At 42.7% G+C, this 27,939-nt stretch overlaps 1 protein-coding gene across 3 annotated transcripts in view; it reads left to right on the top strand.

Moving 5' to 3' along the window:
- Positions 1-4,123: 4,123 nt before the first annotated feature.
- The window catches only part of Pank2 (pantothenate kinase 2), a 36,187-nt gene continuing 12,371 nt past the window's right edge, over positions 4,124-27,939 (top strand). The window contains exons 1-4 of one of the 3 annotated variants that reach the window (XM_028878602.2): positions 4,130-4,437; positions 17,147-17,499; positions 21,532-21,785; positions 25,249-25,425. In XM_028878602.2, the coding sequence (XP_028734435.1) occupies positions 4,185-4,437; positions 17,147-17,499; positions 21,532-21,785; positions 25,249-25,425 (1,037 nt within the window). In that variant the 5' untranslated portion in view covers positions 4,130-4,184. Of the gene's footprint in view, positions 4,438-17,146; positions 17,500-21,531; positions 21,786-25,248; positions 25,426-27,939 lie in introns of all 3 variants that reach the window. The other 2 variants (XM_028878603.2, XM_037205230.1) reach the window with 2 other exon arrangements.

A 27,939-nucleotide genomic window follows, 5' to 3' on the forward strand; every position in this document is an offset into this window, starting at 1 on the left:
TCCTTACTCAGAGAAACTGGGAATCACCGACAGTTTGTTTAAACATTCCTTTAACCTAGCAATAAACAACTAATATGGTGTTTCAGCACAGAAATAGCTCTAGTTTAGCAAGTCGCTTCTTTTGGAATTTGGTCAGTTCCTCTGCAGTGTTTACCAAGTGCCCAGTGCTGCTTGCTCTGGCTTGTACAATAGAAAACTAAGGGAGACCGAGAGTGATAAAAACCACAATAATGTTCTCTCCAAAAAACCCATCCTACCCACAGAGAAGGGAAGCGTCTTTTTTTTTTTCTCCTTCAAGACAGGATTTCTCTGTGTAAAGTTCTGGCTGTCCTGGAACTCAGAGATCCTCCTACCTCTGCCTCCTGAATGCTGGGATTAAAGGCATGTGCCACCACTGCCCAGCTCTTACTTGCTAATTTCATTTTACTTTTTGGAGGTAAACAGCTATGCTTAATCATAGGTTTGTTTATTCCATTGCTAATACTCAACTTCTCTTTTTAAAAATGTTAACACAGAGACTATTACACAAATCACAAATGAACACTTGATGAAATATTACATAGTAAACACATGTAACCACTCAGACCAAGAAACATTACCAGTCTCACAGGTCAGTGGGCAAAGCATCTGCCTTGTAAGCCTATGACCTGAGTTTAATTCCTGGGACATAAAAGATGGAGAGAAGTGACTCCATAAAATCATCCTCTGATTTCCACGTGGGCACTATGGCACAGGCACATGCCCCCATAATAATAACAAAAAAAAAGTTACTAATCTCCTAGAGGCCTCTGTTTCCCTTTCTGCTTTCCCCCAAAGTAGCCATCATCTTCCTCATATTTTACATTAATATCATATTTTACATTAATATCAAAAAGGCTGGCCTCCAGCTATATAAGGGAGACTACCTGCCTTAACTTCTGATCCTCCTGCCTCCACCTCCCAAGTGCTAGGATTCTAGGTGTGCACCACTGTGTCCAGCCCTATTCAATTTAGTTAACTAATTAGTGCCAGGTAGTGATAGTGGTGGTGCACCCCTTTGATTTCAGCTCTTGGGAGGCAGAGGCAGGCAGATCTCTGAGTTCGGGGCCAGCCTGGGCTGCAGAGTGAGTTCTAGGACAGCCAGCGCTACACAGAGAAACCTTGTGTAAAAAAAAAAAAAAAAAAAAAAAAAAAAAAAAAAAAAAAAGGAAGAAAAAAAAACAAAATACTTAACTAATTACTAATTGCAGTGCTGAGGATTCAGGGCCTTGGGAATATTAGGCAAGTCCCACTGAGATAGATCCCAGCCTCTGAACTTAGTACAGAATCTTAAGAGTACACATTCTTTGTTTCGTTTCTTTTCTTTTCTTTTTGAAACAGGATGTCACTATGTGGCCCAGGGTGGCCTCAAACTCACAGAGATCTACCCATCTCTGCTGCCCAAGTGCCAGGATTGATTACAGGTTATGTGCCACCATGCCCAACAATTTGCATTTTTGATTTAAGATTATAAACATCCTATTTCGTTGTCATTAAATCTGACGATGCCATAGATTGTCAGCAAGTTCACAAATATCAACAATGTGAATGTTGAGAAATATATTTAAGAGACAAAGTTGAGCGTGGTGGTACACACACACTCCAGCTCTAGGAGGCTGAGGCAGGAGCATTGCAATTTCAAGGCTAGCCTGTTGTACTTAGTTTGAGGCCACCAGAACCATGTAGTTAAAAAAAAAAAAAAAAAAATTGGCTGTTTCAAAAACCTTGGGGTTTTTGGTAATTTATGGAAACTTCAATCTGTGCTGTTCCTTTTCTTCTTGAGACAGGGTCTTCCTTATAGCCCAGGGTAGCCTTGAACTTAGGAGCCTCCTGAGTGCTGCAATTACAGGCACGGACCACCACGTTTGGCTCCAATCTGTGCCTTCTTTTAATTACAAAGGCAGAGAATAGCTTACCTTCTCCTTCTCCCGTGATGGGAGCCTGAATCCAAGGCTTCCCTCCCTACACTGAGCAAGCACTCCCTAATGGGGCTGTATCCCCAGTTCTCTTGTTATCTTTTAAATCTATGTGTTTTTAGATAATTGCCTCATCACCCAAATCTAAGCCTTTGATTTCCATAATTTACAAATAAAGCTGGCTGAATTGGTCGAGACTTTGTAATTAGTCACAATCCCATAGCCATGCCTGACTCCTCTGACTCTCCCTTGGCTTCAGTTTTGGGTGAGGCCGCAGAAGCAAGAGCAGCAGCGATAGCTGTTGCCACAGGGGCAGCAACCACAAATGTAGACGGATTAGCTAAGAAGGCCTTAACCTTATCAGCAAGTGGGGAGGTGTGAAGCCAGGCATGGAGGCAACAGTCAGATAACCAATCTGCACACAACACTGGAAGCAAGAATGCAGTTTCCTCTGTGATAGCAAGCACTTCCGGCTTGTAGATCCAATGAACACCACCAGCTGGATGATCAGGAGGAAGGGGGCATGCTATGTTCAGTAGTGTGGCTTTGATGGCTCTTATTGTGTCTCATCTACGTCTTGTCTTTATTGGTTGCACATAATTCAGAATTCCTTCCAATTATGTCTGAAGATTCTAGTGGTGATGCCTAAAGTCTAGAAGGAGCTCTTCTCAGGCCCTAGCCCAGTGCTTTGGGCTGGCATGGTGGCTACACATGGGACAGAGACAGGGTGTCTTGGCAGCATGCATCATCTTAGTGTCACCATGTGGGTGCCTGGTACTCCAGAGGGGCTAGGAGAGTGAAATCCCCTGGAGTTACTGAAGGTTGTGAGCGCCATGTGGGTGCTGGGAACCAAATCCTGGTCCTCTGCTCTTAACTGTTGATGAGTCTCTCCAGCTCTGCTATGGGTGTTCTTGATTCTTGTTAGATCTGTACGGAGTGTTTTCCTGCAGCAGCTGGAATTTCAAGTTACGAAATACGGTTTCCAGAGTTAGTCCTACACCGTGGGGCACTAGTTTGGAGTGAATATGGGAGTATTAATCGACAGGCACAAAAGAAGCTCAGCCTGGTACTATTAATGATGGAGGAAGTGAAGATAAGGGGGCTGTTACTCAGGGGACACTATCGCCTCTCGGAAAAGGCACTAGGAAATTGTGAGAAAGCCCCAGTCACTTAAAATTGAGGGACTCTCTTAGGGGTATAGCTGGGTGGGGATACTTCGGGGGTCAAGGCAGCCTTTGGTAGTGGGGGATGTTGGGAAGAGCCTTTGGTATGAGTGGACCTCATGATCCCTGTCTTCTGCAAAAAGACAAACCAGCGGGCTGGAGCTACTGTTCAGTGATTAATAGCACTTGCTATTTTTGCAAATGGCAGGGGTTAGGTTCCTGGGACCCTTACGGTGAGTCCCTTGGCCTTTTCTGCCCATAGCGAACATTAGGACGCACCTGGGACACAGGCATGCAAAAAGCTCACACACACGCGCGCATGCAAAACACACACACACACACACACACACACACACACGCCAGCTTCCAGGCCTTCACACAGTTCACACAGCCTCCTTCAGACAGGAGGTAAGCGAAGGATTTAGAATCCACCTCCTCCCGCCAGTTGCCATGGAGACCAACCCCAGTCTTTTCATTCCTTCTGGTACCGGGAATGAAGGGTAGTAGCCCAAACACAAAGGAAGAGACGGTGCCCGTACAGTACGGATGGTTGTGGGGCCCCTACTACAGCTACAGACCCAGACCCAGAGACAAAAGCTAAGGTTAGTCTTGGCTCAAAGTCCTTCCTTCTGCTAACACTGGCTACTAATGGCTTCGGAGGCTCTACCGGGCCGAAGGAAGGCGCGATTCACGAGGGCCGGCACCCGGCAGCGAGCAGAGACTAGGCGACGTCCCGGGAGAGGTCTAGGGAGGAAGAGGAGCCGACCGGCCACCGTTCTCGTGGATGCGCAGGAGGGGGCGCCCCTCACCCGAATCGCCTGGGCGCCGCCGCCATCGCTCCCTACCTGCTCCACTTAGTTGTCCTGAAAGCCTGTCATTGGGTGGCAGCGCGGGCCCTTCGGCTCGAGTCGGGCAGCCGATTGGACGACAGCCCTGTCACTCGCCGGCACTCAGCTCGGATTGGCTCGCTGCACGTTGGCGCAACGGAAGAGGCGGCAGCCCGCGTGCGCCTGCGCTCAGCCGGCTGCGCGAAGACAGCGAGGCGGCGCTGGGGGGCTGGCTCGGGCGGCAGCAGCGGCTGCTGCGGATGGGAGCGGGCCGGCTCGGCGCGCCCATGGAGCGCCAGGGCAGGGATGCCGCCACCTCAGCCGCGGCCGGCGAGTCGACGTCCGCGGACGCCGAGGCGCGAAGGCGGGAGCCGCTCAGGCGCCGGGCGAGTAGCGCGGCGCCGCCGGGGTCCGGGGCGGCGGAGGGCGTGAGACGGGAGCGGCCTGGCTCCCTCAGCGGCACCGCCTCGGCCGCCCGCCCGCGCGGCGAGGGCCTCCGGAAGAGGCGGCCGCGTAAGTGCCCCGGCTGGCCGTCGTTGTTGCGCGCGAGCGGTGCCCGCGCGTGGGGTCCCCGCCACGTCCCCTCTCCCCACCTCCTGGGGCGTTTTCTTCCCGAGGAGGCGCCTCCTCTCCCAGACCCTTTGGCCCCCCAGTCGCGTTCACAAACTAAGCCTTTTATTAGGCGATTTCGAGCTCACTAGAAAAATGGTTAACTGTCCCCTCCTGGAAGCGCCACGGGCCTAAAATTCGACTCGGCTCGGTACGCCTCTTCCTTGCTTTTCTCCCCGAGAGAATTCAGGTCATCTCGCACCCAGAGGTTTTCCCCCATTTTTCCTTCCTCCAGTTCCCGGGAATTTCGGTTTCCGCTGTAGCATTCTGTGTATTAAGGCCTTTTCTTTGGAGGGGTGTCGACTTGCTCCTCATTTTTGCCTAGGGAGTTACTCTTTGTAGAGAATCGGTTTCTCGCTTTTACCAGTTTGTGGTTGTGTTTTGCCTTGTGTACTTTCTCCCCTTCAAGGCCTCCAAGACTTGTCCAGCAGCCATCACTGTTGCTTAAAGTGTCGGTTGTCCTGATACGGTGATGGGAACTTCACAGCATAGCTGTATTTTACATGTGGTTAAGACCTGATTGTCAGATTACTGTATGACGAATGCAGGCTGTGAGAGTTACGGAAAGTGGCCTGTGAGGTCTGTGTTGAGTAGTCTGCCCAGCCCAACTGCCCAGTTGCTTTTATCGGTGATTTGAGTGAATGGATGGAGCTCTGTTTTGTCGTGGAAAGTTTGGGGAGTTTTCGATATATATATTCATTCACACCTTACAAGAGATTTGATAATATTGGCTGCTTGGGAGGTGAAGACAGAGGGATCTGAAGTTTAAAACCCTGTCTTTTTTTTAAAAAAAGAAGGAAAAAAGGAAAGCAACTTTTCAAGCTATTTCTGTTGTAATGATGTTTACATGATTTAAATTATTTTATTATATGTCATGTGAATGTGTGTGTGTGTGTGTGTGTGTGTGTAGTGTGTACCAGAGGACAACTTACCCTAGTTCTGGGGATGGAGGGCAGTCACCCGCTGAGCCATCTCACTGACCCTGATGTACCTGTTTTTTTATTATTATTATTTATTTTTATGTGCGTTGGTGTTCTGCTTGCATGTCTGTGTGAGAGTGTAACATCACTTGGAGCTGGATTGCAGACAGTTGTGAGCTGCTGTGTGGGTGCTGGGAATTGAACCCAGGTCCTCTGGAAGAGCAGCCAGTCCTCTTACCTGCTGAGCCATCTCTGCAGGCCCTGCTTTTTTATTTAAGACAGGGAGTTGCTCTATAGCCAAATTAGCCTCATACTCAGGACAGTCTTTCTGCTTCAGCCACCTTAGTGCTGGGGTTACAGATGCGCCACTACCATGCTCCTCTTAGACTTTCATTTTCTTTCTTCCAATAGTGGGTTTGAGAACAGGGCTTTGTATATGCTGCTGGCACATGTTCTGCCACTGGCCTATATATAATATCCCCAGTCCAAGCACCCGAGTTTTGTTGTTTTGAGACAGTCGTCCAGGATGGCCTTGAACTCCTGATCCCCTTGTCTACCTCCCAAATGCTGAGATTACAGGCCTGTGCACCAAGCACCTGATTTTAAGCAACACAAAAACATTAGTTCTTTTGTGGGCTTGTATTACATTATTTGACATGAGTGTCAATTTTAGAGGCTTAACATTTATAGATGGTTGTTTGTGGCCACTGGTTACAGTATTTGGAGTATTTTTAGGATCAATTGTGTGGGTCCAGCACACTTCAGCCTTCAGAGCACCTGTGAGGTATGTGGTGGTAGTCTGTTTCACTGATCAGAGAAAAGGTGCCCAGTGACAAGTGGTTACTCTGGTGGAATATAAATGCAGTTTAGGAATTTTAGCCTTTATGCTTCTGCTCTATTTTACTGAATTGTTCATCTTACTATTTTTGTTTGTTTGTTTGTTTGTTTTACATTGCTTTAGGCCAAACACGAACATGATCTTTTGTGTTCAAGGCTGTCTTGAGGGAAAAAATTGTCACTACCAAGTACTGAACATAAAAATTAACCTACAGGGCTGGGGAGATGGCTCGGTCTATAAATTGCTTGCTTCAGAAGTATGAGGACCCAAGTTGAAATCACCAGAACCCAGGTAAAAAGCTGGGTGCAGTGGCGTGTGCCTGTAATACAGTGATGGCCATGTAGGCAGATTCCTAGAAGTTCATCGGCTAGTTAAGCCTGGCCTACTTGGCAAAGTTTCAGGCCAATGAGAGTCACTGTCTCAAAAAGTAGAAGGCTTCTGAGGAACTACACCCATGCACACACTTGAACTTTACTTTGTATTTGCACATTCTCATATATGAATGATGTAGAGAGAACAGATTTCAGGGCCCATTTCAGTGGCTAGAATAAGAATTGGAAAGGCGGTGGTTCACGCCTTTAATCCTAGCACTCGGGAGGCAGAGGCAGACAGTTTAAGGCGAGTCTGGTCTACAGAATCAGTTCTGTAGGACAGCTACACAAAGAAACTCTGTCTCAAAACAAAACAAAGCAAAACAAAAAGAATCTGAAGAGGTGTTGAAGAAGCTGCCTTAGCCGGGTGTGGTGGTCCATGCTTTTAGTTGACAGCACTTGGGAGATAGAGTCAGGTGGATCCCTGTGTTGGAAGGCTGGCTTGGTCTGCAGAGTGAGTGCCAGGACAACCAGGGTTACAGAGAGGAACACGGTCTTTTTTTTTTTTTTTTTAAGAATTTTTAAAGATTTACTTATTTATTATGTATAGTGTTCTGCCTGCATTTTTGCCCACACACCAGAAGAGGGCACCAGATTTCATTACAGATGGTTGTGAGCTACCATGTGGTTGCTGGGAATTGAACTCATGACCTTTGGAAGAGCAGCCAGTGCTCTTAACCTCTGAGTCATCTCTCCAGCCCCCAGAACACTGTCTTGAAAAGACCAAAAAAAAAAAAAAAAAAAAAGCTGCCTTATAAACAAAAGACATTCAGATCCAGACAATTCTGAAAAACATTGGGCTGTGTATGTTATATTCAAGTTGTCTCAGAACTTTTTTGAAGGCACTAGGCAAACAAACGGGTTTATTTATTTTGGGAGGAACCATGTTTCTTGTTTCCCAAGCTAATCCTTAGCTGTAAGAGCTGGAACCTGATCCTCTACCTCCTGAAGGCTGGGATTATTTTTGTCATTATGTATGCTTTATCTGGTGCTGGGGATTGAACCCAAGGCTTTCTGCATGTTAGGCAAGCACTCTGCACACTGAACTACATCCTCTTTTTTTCCCCCCAAGTTTAAACAAACCACAGGCATTTATTTACTTATTTTTATGTTTATTTACTTATTTTGGTGTGTTGGTATTTGTATGTGTGCATGTGAGGGGACATATGGGGAGTTCAGAGGACAACCTGTGGGAATTGATTTTCTCCTACTTGGTGAGTCCTGGGGATTGAACTGGGTCAGGTTTGGAAGCAGGTGTCTGTACCCACTGAGCTATCCTGACAGCCTCTGACTTATTTTTTTAATATGGTGTCTGATATTAACCCTATTCCTTTTCTTTGCTTTCTCTGATTGTCTGATAAATCATGAAAAACTGTGTTTCAGATAATGAGCCTGCTGAAGAAACAATTTTTTTTTTGTTATTGTTGGAGTTATGGTCTCAGGTGTAGCTCAGGCTAGCCTTGAACTCGTGATTCTCCCACCTCAGCTTCCTGAGTGCTAAGATTACAAGCAAGACCACTCCAGGATTCAAACAAAGTTACATCCATTTGATCTTCTGTATTACCCAAGGATACCCTGCTACATGGAGAATGCAGCTTGTTGGCTGATGAACCCTTCCAAGAGTGTACTTTACCCCTCGCTCTGAGAGAGTTCACTGACAACTAAATAATTCTTTATTTCTATTGGAAAAGCCATCAGAGGTTATAAACCCTTGTTTTATTGTCTTTAATACTTTTCTTTCTTTTTAAAGACAGGGTCTTTCTATATAACCCCAGTTGTCCTAGAACCTCTGCCTCCTGAGTGCTGGGATTAAAGGCATGTACCAACATGCCCGGCCTTATATTACTTTTCTAAGGCAGTTGAAATTAGTAGGAACTAATTTGTTTTATAACTTGTTATCCTGGTTTATAGTAATGTTCTAGCCCATGTGTTGCTTGAACAGTGTGGTTTCCAGACTGGTTTCATCCTAGATTTCTGAATTAGAAGGGAGATGAGGGGCTTGTGTAAGAAATGTAAAGTATTTTTAAAATTACATTTAATTTGGGCTGGAGAGTTGGCTCAGCAGTCAAGAGCATTTGTTGCTTTTGCAGAGGGTCTGGGTTAGATTCCTAGCACCCACATGGTGGTTCACAACTGTCTGTAACTCCAGCCCCAGAGAATCTGCCTTCTTTGGAACTCTCAGGGCGCTAGGCACACATGAAGCTCACCTATACACATTCAAGCAAAACATCCATAAACATGAAATAATAAAATAAATCTGGAAGAATAACAGTGTTGTATGTGTTTGGGCACATGTGCTGTCATTCATACGTGGAAGTCAGGATAAGTTACAGGAGTTGGCTGTAGGTAGTTGTTAGACAGCGTGCCTTAGGTATTTAGGTCTCATTATTCAGTGAGGTAGGGGTTTTTGTGTGAGGGAGAGTGTGTGTGTGTGTGGTGCGTGCAAGTGAGAATTGGGGTGCATGTGCTCAAAATGTACTCATGGTCCTGAGCAGGACTTAGATGTCTACTATTTCTGTGTGGTTGCTTGAGTCAGGGTCTCTTACCCACAGGAAGCTTACCCTATCAGCAGGGATGACTGGGCGGTGAATTCTGAGGACTCACTGGTTTCTATCCCCTCATATTGAGGTTACATGCATGTATGGCTATGCTGAGTTTTTTTTTTAATGTGCAATCTAGGGAGTTGTGCTTTCAGAGCGTAAGTCTTCATTTACTGAGCTATCTTCCCCTTCCTTTCAATTTCCAGGTGGAAAAATAAGGCTTAATGAATCTTTAAAAAATTGTTTGAGATATAATGGCATACAGTAAAACATCATTTTGGCAATATATACACGGTAAAATGTACAGGTGTGTGGGAAGTATGGGAACACTGGGATCAGAGTCCCCCTTAGTATTGTGGAGGGAAAGCTTTTTGAAGATGGCTCCTTGTATGATGTAGCACATGACGGAGCTCTTTGGAACTTGGTGATTTTGGACTCATTGCCAATCATGGAATATCCTTAAATTTCATTAATGTCTAGAAAACAAAACTTTTTTTGTAGCTTGTGGATACTAATTTAGAAAAGAGGAAAAGAGGTTCCTTGGCTTTTGGGGAACATTGGTGTTGGTCGAGTGGAGCTGGTGTGTTTTAAGTGTCCCCAGGTTTGTTTGGAACCAAAAGGGCTTGCCTTTCCTCCCCTCCCCCCAGTGATTCTCAGTGCTTTTGATTTTCATGTTTTTTTTTTTCTTCCTCATTATGAACTATTTAAAAATCTTTTGTGGCCTGGCGGTGGTGCACACCTTTAATCCCAGCACTCGGGAGGCAGAGGCAGGCAGAGCTCTGTGAGTTCGAGGCCAGCCTGGGCTACAGAGTGAGTTGCAGGACAGGTTCCAAAGCTACATAGAGAAACCCTGTCTTGAAAAAAACAAAACCAAAAATCTTTTGTATATGATTTGTGTGTGTGCATATGCACATGTGTGTAGATGTGTAGACTGACATGGGGTGGAGGTCAGAAGACAGTCTTGAGGTTGGGTGCTTGTCTTCCATTTTGGTTGAGACAGGTTCCCTTTGTTTGCTAGCTGGCCTATGAATTTTTGAGGATTCTCCTGTCTCCACCTCCCACTTATCTTTAGGAATGCTGGATTTGTAGATGGGAGCTGAGGTGCTCAGCTCCTTACATGCGTGCTGGGGACTAAGGCTTGTATCTTCATGTTTTTACAGTAAGTACTTTACCCATGGAGTCAGCTTTTGTCCCTTGAGCTAACTTTTTATGGATTCCCCCCCTACCCCCCACTAGCTGATCTTCGTGTTCCTTTTAAACTTTGGTTACAAAGATACTTAATTTTAATGTCTCTCCATATGAACTTTTTCATCTTTGACTTTGTAAATTAATTAATTTATAGAGAAAAGTTAAGGACTGGGGATAGCTCAGTTGTAAGGTGCTTGTACGGAGATGGGGAACTGATTTGTATCCCTGGCCCCCACTTAAAAGCATGATATAGGACTAAGGTTAGAGAGGTGGAGACAAGAGGATCTCTGGGCCTGCCAGCATACCCGAATGTTTGAGTTCTAGGTTTAGTGAGACTCATACAGTAAGGTGGAGAAATGATTGAGCTAGATACTCAGTGTTGATTCCTGGCTCCCATGTGCATACCCAGCCATACATATGAAGCTAATAGTTACTAGAATATCCCACCCTCACCCCTATGCTGTAAATTGAACTTAGAATCTCATGCATTTTAGGCAAGCACTCTACCACTGAGCTCTATATTCCCAGCCCAGTTATTCCTTCCTTGCTTGCTTTGTTTGTTTGCTTTTTAAAGACAGAGTTTCTTTGTGTAGCTCTGATTGACCTGGAACTTGCTTTGTAAACCAAATTGACTTTAAACTCAGAGATCTGCCTGCCTCTGCCTCTTGAGTACTGTTTATTATTATTATTATTATTATTATTATTATTATTATTATTATTAATTTTAGGTCAGTAGAAATAGAGACAGTTTAAGAAAGAGAAGACAGTCTCAAGAATGGGAGTGGGCTAGTAGGCTTACAAAATGCATGCACTCAGAAGCCTTTTTCCTGTTTTAATGGCTTTTCCAAGACTTCATTTTGTTTATTGATCAGCAATACTGTAGCTTCATGCAGGATATTTTTTTCTGTTTTCATTTATATCTTCCTTTTGGTGTGTGTGTGTGTGTGTGTGTGTGTGTGTGTGTGTGTGCATGCATGTGCTTACATGCGCCTCTACAAAGTATGGAGACCAGAGGAAGATACTAGGTGTCTTGTTCTACACTCCCTGCTTTTTTCTTTTGAAACAGAGTCTCTCACTGAACTTGGACCTAGGCTGGAGGCCAGCAAGCTTCAGTATCCTGTTTCTACCCTCCACAGTGATGGGGGAATAGACACTCATGCAGCAACAACCAGCTTTTTACCTGAGTGCTGGGATACTAATTCATATTCTCCTCTTGTACAGCAGGTGCTCCAACCATTGAGTCATCTTTCCAGCTCTTGGTTTTTGTTTTTCTGACAGTTATGCTTTGTAGCTGTCGCTGGCCTGGACATTGTGGCAATATTCCTGTTCAGCTTCCTGAGTGCTGTGACTGCAGACATGCATTACTATGCCTGGCTTGCTTCTGCCTATTCTAGGTCTAGTTTTCTTTATTTTTCTAGCATTTGAAGTTGTATATGACATTATATGCATATATTTTTATTTGATGACATAATCTTACACTATGTAGCTCAGGCTGTCCTTGAACTTGTAGTCTGTAGGTAGAAGTTTCTATCCTACCTGCCAGTTCCCAGATAACCAACACAGAGGCTTAATATTAATTACAAATGCTCGGCTGATAGCTCAGGCTTATTACTAACTAGTTCTAACAACTTAAATTAACCCATTTCTATTAATCTATGTATTGCCACATGGCTTGTGGCCTTACCTGTCCTTCAGCATGTCTTGCTCCCTCTGTGTCTCTTGGCAACTCCACTGACTTCACACCCTTCTTTCTCCCAGCATTCTCAGTTTGGCTGCCTATACTTCCTGCCTGGCTACCAGCCAGTCAGTTCTTTTTAACAAATGAGACTAATATATATTTATAGTGTACAGAAGGATTATTCCACAGCATTTCTCCCCTTTTGTCTAATAAAAAGGAAGGTTTTAAACCTTAACATAGTGAAACTATATATAACAAAGCAGGTTTTTTTTTTTGGGGGGGGGTTGTTTTTTGTTTTTTTGAGACAGGGTTTCTCTGTGTAGCTTTGCGCCTTTCCTGAAACTCGCTTTGTAGATCAGACTGGCCTCGAACTCACAGAGATCCATCTGCCCCTGCCTCCCGAGTACTGGGATTAAAGGCGTGCGCCACCACCGCCCGGCAACAAAGCAGTTATAAAGTAAGAATTACAGTTACAATATTCAGTCCATTTGTATTTGGCAAATTTAGAGAAATTATCTTATTTTTATGACTCTAAAGTTTTATACCTAGTTTACCTTTTATTATAACTAAGGGAACTTAACTATGACTATCTAGTCTTCAACTCTCAAAGACCCCAGAAAGGTGAAATGTTACTAACAGCAGGGACATCAGGCTGCCTGGATCATCACCTTGGGTTCTTCTGTAACATTGGGGTACCCATCTTTTGCCAACAGGCCTAGTATATCTGACAGACATTTCTGAGAAGCAGGGAATTTTGAAGGACTGTCCTACCTTGTCTTGGCAAAGTTTGGCTGTCACCTTTTTTGCATCCTGCTGGTCCAGTTTGGACAGTATACTGTCAGCAGTTGAGGCAAGGGCAGTTTTTTAGCTTTTGCCATAAAGAAAGTAAACTCAGTTTCTTTGATGCTCATCCTCTTCTTTGAAGTAGATTGGTGCCGCAGGAGCAAATGTGTCTCACTGTCATGAAAAGCCTTAGGTTATTAAACATATTAAATGCCATATTCTGTAGGTCTTTGAAGTATTTGAAGACTATCTATCTATCTATCTAAATATATCTGTGTATGACCTTGAAAACATACCTAACATGACTGTTTGACTATAATAGATGACTATTAATCAGCATTTCTTAATTATACATTACATTTTTAATTGAGTTGCATAAGCACAATACCCCAGACAAGAGTAGAAATATACATGTAGTATAGTAAAAATAACTTTAAATTTGTATCAATAAACCAAAATCCATACCAGTGTAAAATATTTTGAGATTAATAGTAATTTTTTTGTTTAAGCTGAGCATTTATAATTAAGTATCTGTGTTGGTTATTTGGGAACTGGTGAACAGGAAAGAAAAGTCCTACAGTAGTCATCTTTCAGCTTCAGCCTCTTGAGCACTAAAATTACATGCTTGTGCCACCCTACCCAGCTTAAAATTTGCTTTTAGCTGTGTATAAAAATATTCTTTGTAGCTAGTTTTCTTGCCTTGCTCACAGTTAGGACAAATCTCTTGTCACCCACCAGTCCCACAGCCACTCAGACCCAACCAAGTAAACACAGAGACTTAATTGCTTACAAACTGTATGGCCGTGGCAGGCTTCTTGCTAACTGTTCTTATAGCTTAAATTAATCCATTTCTATAAATCTATACCTTGCCACGTGGCTTGTGGCTCACCGGCATCTTTACATGCTGTTTGTCATGGTGGCGGCTGGCAGTGACTCTCTTTTCCTTCCTGTTCCCTTAATTCTCCTCTCTGTTAGTCCCGCCTATACTTCCTGCCTGGCCACTGGCCAATCAGTGTTTTATTTATTGACCAATCAGAGCAACAGATTTGACATACAGACCATCCCACAGCAATTCTTTATTCCTGTTTACAGAGACCTATGTAATGTTTTGACTCATATCCATTGTATGTTTAAATCATTAATGTTAGTTAGCATATCTACTTAAACAGTTTGTGGTGAAAACCTGCAAAATCTTTTAGGGCAGGGAATGTATCTAAGTGGTGGGTTGTGTACATCACAGTATGTGAGGCCCTGGGTTGGATTCCCAGGCTATCCCCACTCCCAAACAGTAGACTTATTGCCCGTATCTAGTTATTTGAAAAATCTTATGTTCCTTTTCTCTTCCAGGGCTGCTTTTACTTATGTTTGACATGGGGGTCTCATTGTGAAGTGGTAGCTGGCCTGGAACTTGACACGTAACCATGCTGGTCTTGAACTTGCAATGATCCCCCTGCCTTTGCCTCCTGAGTACTAGGATTACAGCTATGCACTACCACTACATGTTTTGTTTTGTTTTAAAGCATCCCTTTTCTGTTCTTGTCTCCAGCTGCTCAGTCTTGTCCTCTTTCCTTTTCCTACAATACAGACGTGCTGCGTTCACTTCCTACTCCTTTCCTCCTTGATGCCCTTTGTTGAAATTGTGTAAGTATTTTAGATCTTAAAGTCAGCATGCATTTATTCCTCTGCTGATAGCTTATGGATTAAAATCTTTCTTACAGCTCTTAGAAATGTAAAATTATGCTGCTGTGCATCTATGTGATTCAGAGACTCTTTGAGTCCTTGTGTGTAAAGTTTCTTTTGGATTCCTGCTTGAAAGCCGGTTGCCTAGATAACACTTCTAAACCTTTTTCCTTCTTTCTTTGAAGCCTGTGTGTGTACCTTTGTCTTCTAACACTCATGTTGCTGATGAAGAGCACTGCTTACCTTTGTGTAATTTCTGTCTATTCCTAGAAACTTTGGTTCTTAGGGTTTTCTGAAATTTCAGTAAGATTTTTTTTTTTCTTTTGGTTTTTGCTTTTTCGAGACAGTGTTTCTCTGTGTAGCTTTGGAGCCCGTCCTGGAACTCACTCTGTAGACCAGGCTGGCCTCGAACTCACAGAGATCCACCTGCCTCTGCCTCCTGAGTGCTGGGATCAAAGGTGTGCACCACTGCCCAGCCCAACTTTTTTTTTTTAAACTTGAGAGGCATTCCGGGAGGATTTCTTAGTTTTGTGTTCTACTTTGTGTGTCTGCGCTTCCATCTTACTGTTAACTGTATTTGTTTGACTTAAACTATGTAGCTCTATGGACTCTTACATTTCCTCCACCATACAGTTTAAGATTTGGGCCACCACTGACCTGTGCCTCTGAAGTCTTTCTTCTCTTTACCAGTGTGATCATACAGTTGGCTTTCCCTCCTAGCTGCAGAAGTGATTAGTGTGTATTTCCTAGAGTATGTAGCCTTTTCTGCAAGGCTTCTTTCACTCAGTTTGTTTTTGAGTTTCGGAGGTAAGTTTTTGCTTTTTTTTTTTCCTAGAATGAGTGTTGAAAGCATTTTCCCACTCCATGATTAGGAACAAACTATTCATCTTTTTTTTTTTTTTAAGATTTATTTTCTTTTAAAATTATGTGTATGCATGTTTGTGTGTCAATATGTGCAGGTGACTGTGGATACCAGAGGAGGCCAGAAGAGTGTTGACTCTTTTGGAGCTGTAGTTACATGCAGTTGTGAGCTGCCTGATGTGAGTGCTGGGAACTGAACTCTGGTCCTTTGCAAGAGCAGTGTACATTCTTTTCCACTGGGCCATCCCTCCAGCTCCTGTTCATTAGTTTTACACAAACTTATAAGTATCTGGTTCTGTTTACTTTTTAAAATCATGCATTAATTGTAGTTTTGGTAGTTTCTAGTTTCTAGTTTTTCAAAGATGCAATGTGTCTGAAGACATTTACTATTTCTTATTGTTGAACAATTTCCTCAGATACTTTTGAGAATTGCTATTGATCTGTCAGTGGCTGTAGATTCTGTTTATTGTCTCCTGGGATGGAGTGTAGTGGGGAGATGGGATGTATGTATGACAGGTGTGGAGGCTGTCCTTCCTTTGGGTGGCAGCACCTAATTGGATGCCATCCTGACTCTGTGTCTCTGGTCCATGTACTCAGGGAAGAGATTGTTTGCCTTTGTGATGGTGAGAAGTACTCTTGTGATGGTAGAGAGGAATTGGTGGTAGCCTGTTGAGTCTCTCCAAATCTATTTCCTGACCATATCAACATGGCTGCTGAAACTTGCTCCTGTGTCATCCTGGCAGCCATTCCACCTCATGCTCGAGTAGAGTGCCCCTGTGTGCTTTCTCACCTTCACAGCTGCTTCCAACTTTATTAGTGTTCCTTTGGATGCTTCAGAATAGACACTGACTAGGTGTGTGTGTGTGTGTGTGTGTGTGTGTGTGTGTGTTTTCCAGAATTATTTTAGGGAAGAATGTTAGTAAACTTAAGCTTTTATTAGTCATTTTTGGATTTAGGTTTGGGAAGACACATATATGTCTATCTTTATGTTCCTGAAGCTACTGACTAGTTATTTGTTGATTTAATTAAAATTTTCATATGTATGGTGGTTTTGCCTACGTGTATGTCTGTGCACCAGGCATGTGCCTAGAGCCTATGGAGGCCAGAAGAGAGGATATCAGATCCCTGGGGCTGTAGTTAAGTACAGTTGTGAGTTGAGCCACCAAGTGGGTGTTCTCTCTGACCCCTATTTATTTAATTTTAAAGTGTTTTTGGGCAGCAGATAGCTTGGATTTAAAGTCCTTTGAAGCCTTTTATTTTTAAGTTGCCAGTGTTTCCCTTTTTTGTCTACCCAGAGAATGAACCTAGGGCCTGCAATAAGTGGGTAAGTACTCTATCCCTAACCTGTACAACTAGCCCAGGGTAGTGCGGAGAGGAATTGACCCTGGAGAGTCTTGGGTAGGGCTGGGGCTGGCCTTGCTCTTGTGCGAGTACTAGAGCTCTGTAAAGTCTCAGCACTCCCTCCTTTGTGCAGGAGGCAGGGTGAAGATTTTCATTCACAGTCTTTGTTTTTCAGGTTTGAAACTTATTTGTTAGCTTTTAAGTACTTTATAGTATAGTTTGGGCATACAGAAAAGTTAGTTTGTCCTAATACTTTGATATTTTTGATTCACATTTCTTCTCCCCAAAACCTTTAGTTTAGAATTTTATTCCTTAGAAACCATAGCCTATGGAATAAGTTACTAGTCAAGTAAATATAAACTTTTATTTTTAGAAAAAGGTATTTTGACATTTTTTTTTTCTTTCCCATTTAGTTTTTCCATGGTTTGGCTTGGATATTGGTGGAACCCTAGTCAAGCTGGTTTATTTTGAACCTAAAGACATCACTGCTGAGGAAGAAAAGGAGGAAGTGGAGAGTCTGAAAAGCATTCGCAAGTACCTGACCTCCAATGTGGCTTATGGATCCACAGGAATTCGGGACGTGCACCTTGAGCTGAAGGACCTGACTCTGTGTGGACGCAAAGGCAATCTGCACTTTATACGCTTTCCCACTCATGACATGCCTGCTTTTATTCAAATGGGCAAAGATAAAAACTTCTCAAGTCTCCACACTGTCTTTTGTGCCACTGGAGGTGGATCATACAAATTTGAGCAGGATTTTCTCACAGTATGCATTTTTTAGCTTATATACAATTTATGGTAATTTTATTGTTTAAAATGATGCCAATTACAAGTGGTAGAATCATTTTTATTTTTAATGGAACTTAAATATTCTTGAGGGAAATGAACATTATATATAAGCTAGTGACAGTCAGGTGTTAGCTATCTGGCAATTGTTGTGTAGTGTGCTTCTTATCTGGTTGAAATATGTTGATGTGTATCAGCATAGCATTTTACCATTTCTTTAGTATGAAAACTTTGAGTATGGGATAAGCACAGTAAGTGTCTATGAGGAGTACCATTATTACATCTCATTAAGGAGTTAAAAATAAAAATTAAAAATTTAGTCCTGGGCTAGGGAGATGAATCATTCAGTAAAGTGTTTGGAGCACCTTAGTTCGTTCGTTAGAACCCACATTAAAAGGCTGTGTGTGGGCTGGAGAAGTAGCTTGGCAAGGACCTGAGTTCTATTCCCAGCACCTGTGTTAAAACAGCCCATAACTGCCAGCACTTCCAGTGCCAGGGTGTATGATCCCACTTGTGGTCTTCTTGGAAATGCACACACACACACAAACGTAAAAATTAAGTTGGCTGTGGTGGTCCATGCCTTTAATCTCAGCAGTATGTAGACGAATTGCTAAATGGTCTTATTAATAAAAAACTCCGGAGCCAGATATTGGGGTTAAAACCGAGAGATTAGAGAAGCAGAAAGAAGCCAGCCATATTCTCACCACTTGGAGATCCTCAGCCAAAGAGACCTACTTCCTGTATACCCACGCCTATATTCCTTTCTGTTCTGCATCTCATTTCCTCTCTCTGCCCAGCTACATCACTTTGTCTTCCTGCCCAGCTCTGTCACTTCATGTCTGTCTGTACAGATTTCCAGACCTTTATGGTTAGTGCTGGGATTAAAGATATGTCTGTACCACCACACCTGGCTCTGTTCCCAGTGTGGCCTTGAACTCACAGAGACCCAGACAGATCTCTGTTTCCCGAGTGATAGGATTAAAGGTATGTGCTATCATTGTCTGACCTCTATGTTTACTATAGTGGCTGGCTTTTTCCTCTGATACTCAGATAAACTTTATTAGGGTGCATAATATATTGAGGACATAATACATCACCATAGCAGTCCTCAGGAGTCTGAGGCAGGCGGATCTCTTGTGAGTTTGGGGTTAGCCTGGTCTATATGTCAAGTTCCAGATCAGTCAGGGATACATAGACCCCATCTCAGAAGCAAACTACCTGGATATTTTCCCAGCACTAAGGAGGCAGAGACAAATGGATCCCTGGGGCTCATTGGGCAGCTTCCATGGAAAACTCCAGGCCAGTGAAGAATCAGGAAAAAAGTAGATGTCACCTGAGGAATAACAAGTTGTCCTCTGATCTCCACATGTGTATGCACACTATCTGGCCACAAAAATGCTTCTAATCTGTATACCACATAGTTTCTCTTCTGCCACCTCAGTTATTTTCCAGCATGTCTGGTTAAAAGTGTACTTTTGGGGGTATGGGGGGCTGGGGAGATGGCTGAGTGGTTTAGACCACTGGCTGCTCCTCTAGAGTACCCAGGTTTGATTTCTAGCACCCACATGGAGCTCACAACCATGTGTAACTCCAGTTCCAGGGGATCCTGCTATATACATGTATACATACATACATACATGCAGGCAAAATCTCATATACATAAAATTTAAAATAAAAATTTAAAAGTGATCGGCCAGTGGTGGTACACACCATTAATCCCAGCGTTTAGGAGGTGGGACAGGGGGATCTCTGTGAGTTCAATGCCAGCCTGGTTTACAAAGTGAATTCCAGGACAGCCAGGGCTGTTACCCTGTCTTGAAAAATGAAGAAAAACAAAATTTTTTTTTGTTATTTTGTCTTTTTCTTTTTTTGTTCTGGAGCTGAGGACCAAACCCAGGGCCTTGTGCTTGCTAGGCAAGTGCTCTACCACTGAGCTAAATCCCCATCCTCCCCCGCTCCAATTTTTTTAAAGTGGTTCTTTTTAGGCATTAGAGCTGACAGCAGAGCTGTGGTGCACAAACTAGGCAAATACAGCCCCAGCCTGTGATATGCTTGCTAACCAAGTTTCTCAACCATATCTAAACTCTTAAGGCCAGTATACCACTGGGCATTAGGTTTTGTTTTCCTTTTGTGAACACTGCAAGGTCTTGAGCTAGATCTTTTGAGGGTTGATGTGGCAAAGGTGTGAGACCTTAACAAGCCTTAAGGGTGCAATGTACACAGACTTAAAATGTCTTCAGTAACCTCTTTCCATGTTACCACATGAGGATATTTGACTGAGGCAGGTTTTCCTTTAACTTTGTCAACATAAAGCATAGCTCTTGCTTCACAGGAATTAAGTTTATTCTGAACCAAATACGAACAGCCAGGCTTGGCAACACAAATTTGAGCTGCCCTGCACGATGTGAATGACATCTTTTTGTGGAAGAGGTTGCAGAACAAAAGCTATAAAGCAGGGCCTTTCCAAATACGTTGGTGGAGAAGTCAGTCGGCAGGTGCTCTAGGTTTTAGATGTTGTCTAATGACATTCTTAAGCTTAAGTAGTGGTCTGTCAATACATTCCAAAGGTTTTAGCTGAAGGTCTAAGGGATGTTAAGTCTAAAGGTTGGTGATGGCTATTGAGAGGACTAAAGAACAATTAAGAACTAACCAGGTAGCATATGTAGAATCTCTAACATGTACCTGGCTTTTCCAGGGAACTTGAGTTTACACTGTTTTTATGTCTTTTCTGATTTTTGCCTCTCTCTCCCCCCCTCCCCCCCCAGATGGGGTTTCTCTATGTAGCTTTGAGCCTGTCCTGGAACTCGCTCTATAGACTAGGCTGGCCTTGAACTCACAGAGATCCACCTGCCTCTGCCCTCTAGAGTGCTGGGATTAAAGGTGTGTGTCAACATGCCCAGCAGGTTTTATGCTCTTTCCTTGATTTTTCTTATTTGCTGGTTTTCAGTGTTTTCTTTTCTATTTGTGAATTGAGGTAAGGAGTGGAATAGCAAGTACTCCTTTGTGAGAGTCTCCCAGTGGGTTTCTCCTTGTCATGTTCCCATGTTATGATGAAAACTACATGGAAAGAAGGATGTTAGGAAGTGGCCCTGTGGGTAAAGTGCCTACTGCTCAAGCATGAGGACCTGAGTTTGAATCCTTAGCACCCACATGAGAAAGCCAAGTGTGTGCCTGTGGCCTTAGTGCAGGGAATAGAGATGGCTGGCCAGCCAGTCTAGGTAGTCAGTAAATATTAGCTTCAGTAAGAGAGACCTTGACTCCAAAGATGAGCTAGAGAGCTATTGAGAAAGACTTGATGTTGATCTCCAGGTCCACCTTAGTGTTGGTCTTAAGGAGCTATCCACATGGGCTTCTTGATTAGACTAGGCCATCTGGACAGAGAGCTCCAGCTATTCCCCTATCTATACCTTCCCAGCACTGGATTATAGGTGTGTGCCACCACACCCGGCTTTTTCTGAGTGTGTGGAAATGGCAAAATTTTACCAAATGAGCTATCTTTCCATCCCAGCATGTCACTCTTTATGGATTCTGCCATTGTTACTAGGTGCTGGGTACTCTGATAAGCCATGGCCTCAACTACATCTCTGCTTCACCGTCCCTCTCAACAGAGGTTCTGTTTCTGCTGCTCACTTGTGACTTTGGCACACAGCCCCACAGTTGCAGTGGTTTGGATGGTGACTCTTTGGATCTGTGGAACTAGAGTTTGTCTTGGCGGTCCCTCCTCCTTTTTCCCTTCTCCAGATCTGCTGCAAATTACGTATAACTGCTACACATCCATGGGCATGCTTTTATGGTTCCTTCAGGGTAGAGATGTCTTTTTAAGTGGAATTTAAAATTTTTCTGTTGGTTGCCAGATGTAGTGGGTCACACCTGTAGTCTTAGCACTTAGAAAGATGGGGTAAGAGGATTTGGGGCCAGCTTTAGGTTACAGTGAGACGTTGTTTCAGAAGACCATATTTTAAAAAATTGTTGGCTTATTAGAAAGTCTGATCACATTCTTACTTTATTACAGATAGGTGACCTTCAACTTCACAAACTGGATGAACTGGATTGCTTAATAAAAGGAATTTTGTACATTGACTCAGTTGGATTCAATGGACGGTCACAATGCTATTACTTTGAAAATCCTGCTGATTCTGAAAAATGTCAGAAGTTGCCATTTGATTTGAAAAATCCATACCCTCTGCTTCTGGTGAACATCGGTTCAGGAGTTAGCATCTTAGCAGTGTATTCCAAAGATAATTATAAGAGGGTCACAGGCACCAGGTAAATCCTTCATATAAGTCATTGTTTATACTTGATACAGGTTTACTGAATTCTCAGGTATCACAGAACTATACCTATAGCATCCATTAAAATTTTGTGAAAGATTTAAATTTTTGACACTATGCAAGCACATGCTGCTTCTCTTTAAACGTTCTGACATCATGAGCTCTTTTAATCTCTTTTGCTTAGGATTTTTGTTATCATTGTTTCATTAAGCGTTGCCTCAACAGACTCATTGCATCCATAGTTTATGGTGTGCATATATAAAGTAGCTGAAGTTAACCAGGTAGACCTTTGGAAGAGAAATCCTTTCTTTGAAACCTGTAGACTTTGTATATATTCATGCGTACATGCTTTAGCATGTGCATACATGCATTTATACCAGAAGATGGTATAAGGTGACCAGGGGATGCCACAGGGCAAGGGATATTGATATTCATGGGATGGTGTGTGTGATAGTTTGAATGAGAGTGGCCTCCATAGGCTCATATGTTTTAATACTTGGCTCCCAGTTGGTGGAAATGTTTGGGAAGAATTAGGAGTTGCAGCCTTGTTAAAGGAGGTGTGTTACTGGGTGTGGGCTTTAAGGTTTCAAAAACCCCAGCATTCCCAAGTTTCTGTCTCATGGTTGTGTTTCAAGATGTGAGCTCTCAGCTACTGCTCCAGTATCAAAGCTGCCTATCTGCTTTCATGCTCCCCACCATGATGGTCATGGACTCTTGATTATCAGCCCCCAGTAAATGCTTCTAAAAGTTGTCTTGGTCATGGTGTCTTACCACAGCAATAGAAAAGTAACTAGGACAGAAGTTGGTACCAAGGAATGGGCTGGGCTATTGGTGTGACAGACTTGTGGTATGTGGACTTTGGATTAGGAAAGTGGTTAAATGCTGTAAGCAGGGCTGAATAGGGCCAACCTAGTAAGAGCTTGGAAGACTAGTTCAGAGAGCAGTGTTGACTATGGATGCCCAGTTCAAGAGGTTTCAGAGAGGGAGTCAGTCAGGTGGTGGCGGCGCATGCCTTTAATCCCAGCACTCAGGAGCCAGAGGCAGGCAGATCTCTTGAGTTCAAGACCAGCCTGGTCTACAGAGCTCCAGGCAGTCAGAACTATAGAAGTGGTTCTCAACCTTCCTAATGCTGTCTGACCCTTTAGTACAGTTCCTCATGTTGTAGTGACTCCTGACCATAACGTTATTTTCTATGCTAATTTTGCTACTGTTAGGAATCGTAATGTAAATATCTGTGTTTTCCCATGGTGTTAGGTGACCCTTGTGAAAGAGTTATTTGACTCTTAAAGGGGTTACAACCCACAGGTTGAGAAATGCTGATATAGAGAGACCCTGTTTCAAACAAACAAAAAACCAAACAAAAAATGTTTCAGAGGAGAACAATATTAGCAGCTGGGCTAGAGATCATTCTTGTGATATTTTGGCATGAATGTGGCTGCTTTCTGCTCTTGTCCTAAAAAGCTGTCTGAGGCAAAATTGAAAAATAATGGCTTAATTTTCTGAGAAGATTTCAAGACAGCCTAATACTATGTAATGTGGTTATTAGCAATAGCTGTTATGCAGATCTAGAGTGCAAAAGAATAAGGGAACAAAAACATACAAAATGCACAGTTTGAAGTGGAAAAATAGCATTAGGAGATTTAATGTTGGAACCAAGGCCTCTGTTGAAAGATAAGGTGAGACCTGGTGGTAACTAAAATAAAAGGGATGGGTGCCCTCAGGGCAAGACTGCCCAGCTAAGCTTTCAACTTGTAAGAAGGAAATGCCTGAGAAATTTTCTGCTCAAAACAAACCACCAGCATCAAGAACAAAAAACCAACAACAAAGGAAAGCTGTTGCAAATGTAATTCAAGAAGGGGCCAGGTCTCTTCCCAAGCAGGCAGCCCAAATTGGCGGAGTTATCCACTTGGTTCTGGCTTTAGACTCAAGAAGAATATATAAGTAAAGTGGTTGTGGAGTCTTCATGATTAAGGGAAACCACTTGAGGCCAGGCATGTGTCAGGGGAGTAGGGATATGGAGGCCCTGAAAGGCCATTTTGTGAAGCTGTGAAGGTGAAACCTGGATTGCCTTGGAGATCCCAAGATGTTGGAGATGCCAGAGCCATGGGATACCTGCTAAGGAGGGCTACAGACAGGCTGTGGAACCAGCCCAAGAGAGAGAAGTGTGTAAAAGGGGAGAGCCATCTAAGTCCTTTGTCATCAGACAGAGATAGTGGATTTGGAGTTTGCCCTGCTGTTTTTCAATCTTGGTTTGGTCCAGTATTTCCTCACTATGCCCCCTTTCTTCCATTTGGAATGGTAATACATATTCTGTGCATTGTATGTTGTGGGTATGTGATATGCTTTTTTTGCTTTTGCTTTTACATGGGGTTTTGTTATTTGATTGCCTTGAATCTTGGAAGAGACATGGATGGACTTCGAAATAGTATTGAGATTGAAATACTATGGGGACTTTTGGAGGGGGACTAAGTGCATTTTGCATTATGATATGGCTACAAGCCTATGGGGACCAGGGTAGAATGAGAGAATGCCTTCTCATAGGCTCATATATTTGAATGCTTGATCCCCAGTTGATGGCAATGTTTGGGAAGGATTAAGAAGGGTGGCCTCATTGTAGGAGATTTGTTACAGGGGGTGGGCTTTGAGGTTTCAGAAACCCAAGCCATTTCCAGTTAGCTCTTTCTGCCTCATGGTTGTGTCTCAGGATGTGAGCTCTCAGCTACTGCTTCAGTGCCTACCTGCCTGCTGCCATACTCTGCCATGATGATCATGAACTCTTAGCACTGAAACTGTATGCCCCAAATAAGCTTGTTTCTTCTATAGGTTGTCTTGGTCATGGTATCTTACCACAGCAATAGAAAAATAACAAAGACAGTATGGATCTAGAAGTTGAGGTATTATAACTAGAAAAATGATTTGAAAACGGAGGATTGGAGAAAGAAGAGAATGAATATTTTGGCTAAGGTTCCAAGATTGAAGAAAAAAAGGAACTGAGGATTTGAATAACTCTACCTAATAGTATTAGCTAACAAATGAGCGTAGTTTGGAGAAGAAAGTGATTTCAATAGAGGAGTCTGGTGGGTTAGAGTGACAGGTGTTTGAATGACGTCAGAGGTCATTCAACTTGGAGACAGAAAGTAGGTGCCAACATGATGTTGGGTATGTTGGCCTTACTTATGTGTACCTGAGGCTTTTCATACTCTGCAAGAGTAAACTGTACTGGGAATGTGTACGGGGAGATGGGCTATATATATTTTCTACTTTGTTAGCTTGCGTGGATAGATGCATTTTATGTTCATGAGGCACTTATATTTATCTTCTTGCAAACTTACTTGTATCATGCATGATTTAATTGGGGCAAGAGTAGACTGATACATGAATATCATTTTGGGGTTCATAAGTCTTAACATCCCATTCCTGTGTTTTAAAAATACTACATTGTTTGCTTTTAATCATAGTCTTGGAGGAGGAACTTTCTTTGGTCTCTGCTGTCTTCTTACTGGCTGTAGCACTTTTGAAGAAGCTCTTGAAATGGCATCTCGTGGGGATAGCACCAAAGTGGACAAATTAGTTCGAGACATTTATGGAGGAGACTATGAAAGGTTTGGATTGCCAGGCTGGGCTGTGGCTTCAAGGTAAGGGAATATGTACCTAATAAGAAACATGGGACTAAAATCCTATTAGGTATATGTTTTATATTAAACAGTTTCATTGATATGTAATGTATAAAGTTATCTGTATTTAATTTGGGGCTGAAGAGGTAGTTCAGCTAGTAGAGTATGTACTAGTGTGTATGATCTCCAGCACTGTATAAACTGGGTATGTAAATGCCTATAATCCCAGTCCTGGGATGGAGACAGGAGGATCAGGAGTTCTAGATCATTCTCTGCTTCATAGTGAATTGGAGGCTAGTCTGGTATACACAAGCACTTGTCTTTGAAAAAAAAATATGTAATTTAGTGGTTTGTTTTATATTTACAGAATTTTATAGCTATTCCTATAATTCAATTTCAGAATATTTTCATCTTTTTAGAAAGAAACCTTGCAGCCTTTAGCTGTCACTTTTCCATTTTACTCCTTATCCTTCCCAAAGCTGCTTTTTCCCCCTGTCTCTATGGATTTGGTTATTCTGAACATTTCATATATATATGGTATCATATAGTATGATCTGTCATGACAAGGTTCATGTCACTTAGTGCAATGTTTACAGAATTATTTCTTTTTATTGTTGAGTGATCTATTATGTGAATATACCATATTTATGTATTTATTAGTTAATAGACATTGGATGTTCCCATTTTTTTCTGGCTGTCATGAATAGTGCTGAAGACCTGTGTACTTGTCTTTGTATGGACATTTACTTTTTTCTTATTTTATTTTGTTTGTTTGTTTGATTCAGGGTTTCTCTATGTAGTCCTAGCTCTCCTGGAACTCACTCTGTAGACCAGGCAGGCCTTAAACTCGAGAACCGTCTGCCTCTGCCTCTGCCTCCCAAGTTAAAGGCCTGTGCTATTATAACCTGCTTTAATTTTCTTATTTCTACCTAGAATTGAAATTGGTATGCTGCATGGTAACCTTAGTCTTTTGAGGGAACTACTAGACTATCCAATGTGACCATACCATTTTACATCCCCAGCATCTTAAGAGAGATTAATTTATTCTACATTTTTGTCTTTTTATTTAGGACTCGCCCCCACCCACCCCTTTTTATAAACTACTTTAGTAATTTCATTTTCCCTATGCAGATGGTTAAAACTGTATTATTGACACTGGGCACAAAGGCAGCCTGTGGTTCGAAGCTGGCATAGCGGCAAGGTATAAGGAAAAAGAGAACCATGGGAATCCATCCCAGTGTCAGTTGCCTGGAAAAATAGCAGAAGTCATACATAAGCAGAATTCATCCTGATGGTCATTGAGAGTAGAGGACTCCCACAAAAGGATACACAGACAGTCCCTCCACTGTGGCTTCCTTCAGTTTTCTCCTAATGTCTCTCATCTACTCCCTGAATTTTCCATTCATCTCTATGTCTGGGCCTTTGCTTTTCCTTCCTCTGGTGGAGCTATGTCTCCCCTCTGCAGAGGCCAGAGTGGCCTTGAATTGGTAATCCTCTCTGTATCAGCTTCCTGACTGTTGGAAATAACAGGGATATGCCACCAGGCTGCGGCTCATTGTAATCTTGAGTTTTGTTTTTCTGTTTATCATTTAAGGAATATGTCTGTTGAAGCCTTTTGCTAATTAAAATTATTTTTTCTGTTTATTGAGCTTCAAGAATTTTTTGTTTGTTTTTTGTTTTTGAGTCCTGGCTGTCCTTGAACTTACTTTGTATTGTAGACCAGGTTGGCCTCAAAGTCACAGAGATCTGCCTGCCTCTGCTTTGCCACAATTGACTGGCTGAGCTTCAAGTATTCTTTACATGTTATAGATAAAAGTTCTTTGTGTGTGTGTGTGTGTGTGTGTACACATATAACATACACATATATACAGATATATATATACACACACGTATAATTGATACACCCCTCCCCCTTTTTTCTTTTCACTTCCTTGATGGTGTTTGCAGTACATACCTAACGTTTATTTGGGGTGGGGGGTAAGGGAGGCGGGCAAGGTCTCCCGTATCTCAGACTGGCCTTGACCTAGTTATGTCCTGGCTTTTTGCCTCTACCTACTGTGTACTGGGATTACAGGTCTGTGCCAATACATCCAGATTATTTAGTGCTAGGGATCATGTGTAGGGCCCCATTCATGCTAGGTAAACACTCTACCAGTTGAGGCTACACTTACAGCCTTCATTTTGTTTTTTTGAGACTGAGTTTCAATGTGTGGTCCTGGCTGGCCTCAGATTTTTATTCCTTTTCTTGCTTTTGCCCCCGGAGTGCTGGGATTATAGGTGAGTGCTATCAAACCCTGCCAGAAGCCTCTTACTTATTTATCTCTTGTGCTTTTTTTTTTTTTTTTTTAGTGTCATTTGCCTCATCCAAGATTGTAAAGATCAGCTTCTAAGAGTTTTATAGTTTGGGCTTTGGCATTTATGTCTATGACCCATTCTGTGTTAGCTTTTCTGTATGGTACATGATAGAGCTCCATAGTCTCTTTTGCATGGTATTTTTCTCTTGTTCTAGCTGACCCATCTGCTGAAGACTGTTCT

This window comes from Peromyscus leucopus, chromosome 4, assembly GCF_004664715.2.
Source record: "Peromyscus leucopus breed LL Stock chromosome 4, UCI_PerLeu_2.1, whole genome shotgun sequence".
NCBI classification, from domain to species: domain Eukaryota; kingdom Metazoa; phylum Chordata; class Mammalia; order Rodentia; family Cricetidae; genus Peromyscus; species Peromyscus leucopus.